Source organism: Ursus maritimus, unplaced genomic scaffold (genome assembly GCF_017311325.1).
Source record: "Ursus maritimus isolate PB19 unplaced genomic scaffold, ASM1731132v1 scaffold_22, whole genome shotgun sequence".
Lineage (NCBI taxonomy): Eukaryota > Metazoa > Chordata > Mammalia > Carnivora > Ursidae > Ursus > Ursus maritimus.
The window spans coordinates 20971462-20973894 of NW_024424675.1; the positions used below are offsets into that span (position 1 = coordinate 20971462).

A 2433-nucleotide genomic window follows, 5' to 3' on the forward strand; every position below is an offset into this window, starting at 1 on the left:
CGCCCCTCCTGCTGCCGCTGCTGGGACTGTATCCTCCTCTCTCCCCACCCTTCTCTTCCTCCCTGTGTCCTTCTGCCTTTCCTGCTCTCTCCTTTATTCCTGCTCTTCCTTCTGTCTCTCCTCCCTCCTGTCCTTTCCCTTCTTTCTCTTCTGTCTGCCTTTCTTTTCCTTTTCTCCTGCTTTCCTTCCTGTTCTTCCCTGTGTCCTGCCCTCTCTCTCTCTCTCTCTCTCTCTCACACACGCACGCACACGCACGCAGGCACGCACTATCACACACACTCTGAGAGACCAACCCTCTGTGCCTGGCTCCCGGCTGTTGTCTCTACTGCTTAAAGAAAGCAAACGTCTTTGCCTAGGCTTTTCCCTGACCTTGTCCTGACCCCACATTCACAGAGAAGGGGTTTCCACGCACGGAGCCCAGGCCATGGTCCAGGCAGGCTGCAAGAGTCCTGACGGCCCTGCTTCTGCTTCAGAGGAGACCCCGGAACCCAGGGCTGCGAGGGCCCCCTGCTCAGGCCAAACCCTGGAGGCCATCTCCACAGCTCGGTCTCGGGCTCCCGTGGGAACCCCCTGGAAGAGGATCTGGGGGGATCCCCATGCCCTGTCTGGACACAGATGGGGCCTCTGGCTGGACAGCCAGCCCTGTGCCTGCCTGTGGCCACAGAGTCTGCCCTCAGTGCTCGGTGACTGCCCTCCCTCATGGTTCCCTGCCCCCTCTTCCCAAGCTGACCATACTCCCATGTCCTTTGGGGGTTCAAGCACTGCATCCCACGGGACTGTCTTCCCGGGGGAACCATGGGCCCAGCCCAGAGGAGGCCATCGAAGCCGAAAGGAATTTTGAGATTATCCAAGCTGCTCTGTTCCCCACCCTGGAGCCTCCTGCCCCTTGTACCCATGGGGAAACTGAGGCCCAAGAAGGGACTTGCCCAAGGTCACCCAGGAAACCCACGTGCTAGGCTTTCTACTTATTGGCTGCCCAGCGCAGCATATCCACAGGAAACTCTGGGAGCCTTTGGGGAGGTGATGAAGAAGGAGCAAGGGAAGATTCCTCCCCTCCCCTCACCAGCACTGAACGCTGAGCGCTCGCGTTTCACTGTGACAACCGCACGCGCCAGGCGGGAAGAACATCGGGGAATCTCAAGTACAACTTAGCTCAGAAGTGGGTGTGCTCTCACTGCCGTCGTTCCACCATCATGGTACCTAGCCACCCCTCCGTGGCCTCCCTGAGTCCCCAGGAAGGGGTGCTCCCAGTTTGCCTTGGCATGACCGGCTGGCCTGAACTCAGACGGTCCAACAGCTAGGAGCATTGAGAGGCCAAGGCCCAAGAGGCCCCGGGGTAGCCTGGGGAAGAGGGGTTCTGCAGGCTGGAAGAAAGGTTCAAGGTGATGAAGCAGCACCCCTCGCACTCCAAGAAAGTGCCCACCCTCAGGCTTCCCTCTCTCTGGCACAGTCCCTTGACGCCCCCACCCAAAACCCACCCACCTTCCTGCTTCCCCTTCACCTCTCTGAGGACAGCTGCAGCCCTTCCTCGCCTGGCCAGACCACAGCTTCTCCTCTGCAAAAGTTTGTGCCTCTGAAATGCTCTATTGTGGTTGTTTCAAGACCCCGACTTTTTTTTTTAATAAAGAGAAAAGAAAAAAGAAATTTGCAGGTGCTTCTTGGGCATCGGGTGGGTGTTATAAACCCGTGACGCCGGTAAGTTTGGAGTAAGTGATTCTAAACCACGTGGGGTGGTTTTCCCTGGAAGGCTCGGGGCTGAGAGGACGGAGAGAGGGTTGGGGACACAGGGGGTGCTGAAAGAAGAGGAGGGACCCTCAGCCCCCACACCCAGGATCCTCTGAAGAAAGGGGCTTAGCCACAGGCAGAAGACAGCAGCGCTGTGCTCCCCACCCCCAGGCCTCTCGCCCCATGAATCACAGAAGTGGCCCCAGGAACCCATCTGTGCTCTGGTTGACATGTCTGAGGGGCCAGGGACACCCAGGAGGTGTGACTGTCCCAAGGAGCCATCCGAATACCCCAGGGTACTGGTGAGAGTGGTCTCAACATTGGGGGCCCAGGTTCGAGTCCTAGCCTGGCACCAGCTGTCCGCAGGCCCTAGGCCAAGTCACTTTTTCTTTCTGGGCCTCAGTCCCCCCCAATCTGATGAATGAAAAGGAGACATGAGGTTGTCTTTTTTTTTTAACGGTTTCAAATGAGATAAATTTTAGGCCTAAACCCGTCCTCTAAACTTTGGATCTCAGATGTTCCCTCCCTTCCAGCTCCTAATCCTTTCTCATCCCAGCCTCTCCCACATTCTCTGGAGGATTGGGCGGCCTTACTGGGAAGGAGACCCTCCCATCTAACTACTTCTTATAGGTGAAGCTCGGAGAGTGGCTCGGAAACTGGCCAGGGTCACCCAGCCAAAAAGGGACAGGGCCCAGAGAGAGGTTCGTT

General features: G+C 57.5%; 1 protein-coding gene across 1 annotated transcript in view; it reads left to right on the forward strand.

Moving 5' to 3' along the window:
• The window catches only part of RSPO4 (R-spondin 4), a 33398-nt gene extending 32711 nt beyond the window's left edge, over window positions 1–687 (forward strand). Inside the window, exons 5-6 of the mRNA XM_040638664.1 lie at window positions 1–28; window positions 474–687. The exon at window positions 1–28 is cut by the window's left edge and continues 72 nt beyond it. Coding sequence (XP_040494598.1) covers window positions 1–28; window positions 474–687 — 242 coding nt within the window. The remainder of the gene's footprint in view (window positions 29–473) is intronic.
• The last annotated feature ends 1746 nt before the right edge of the window (window positions 688–2433 follow it).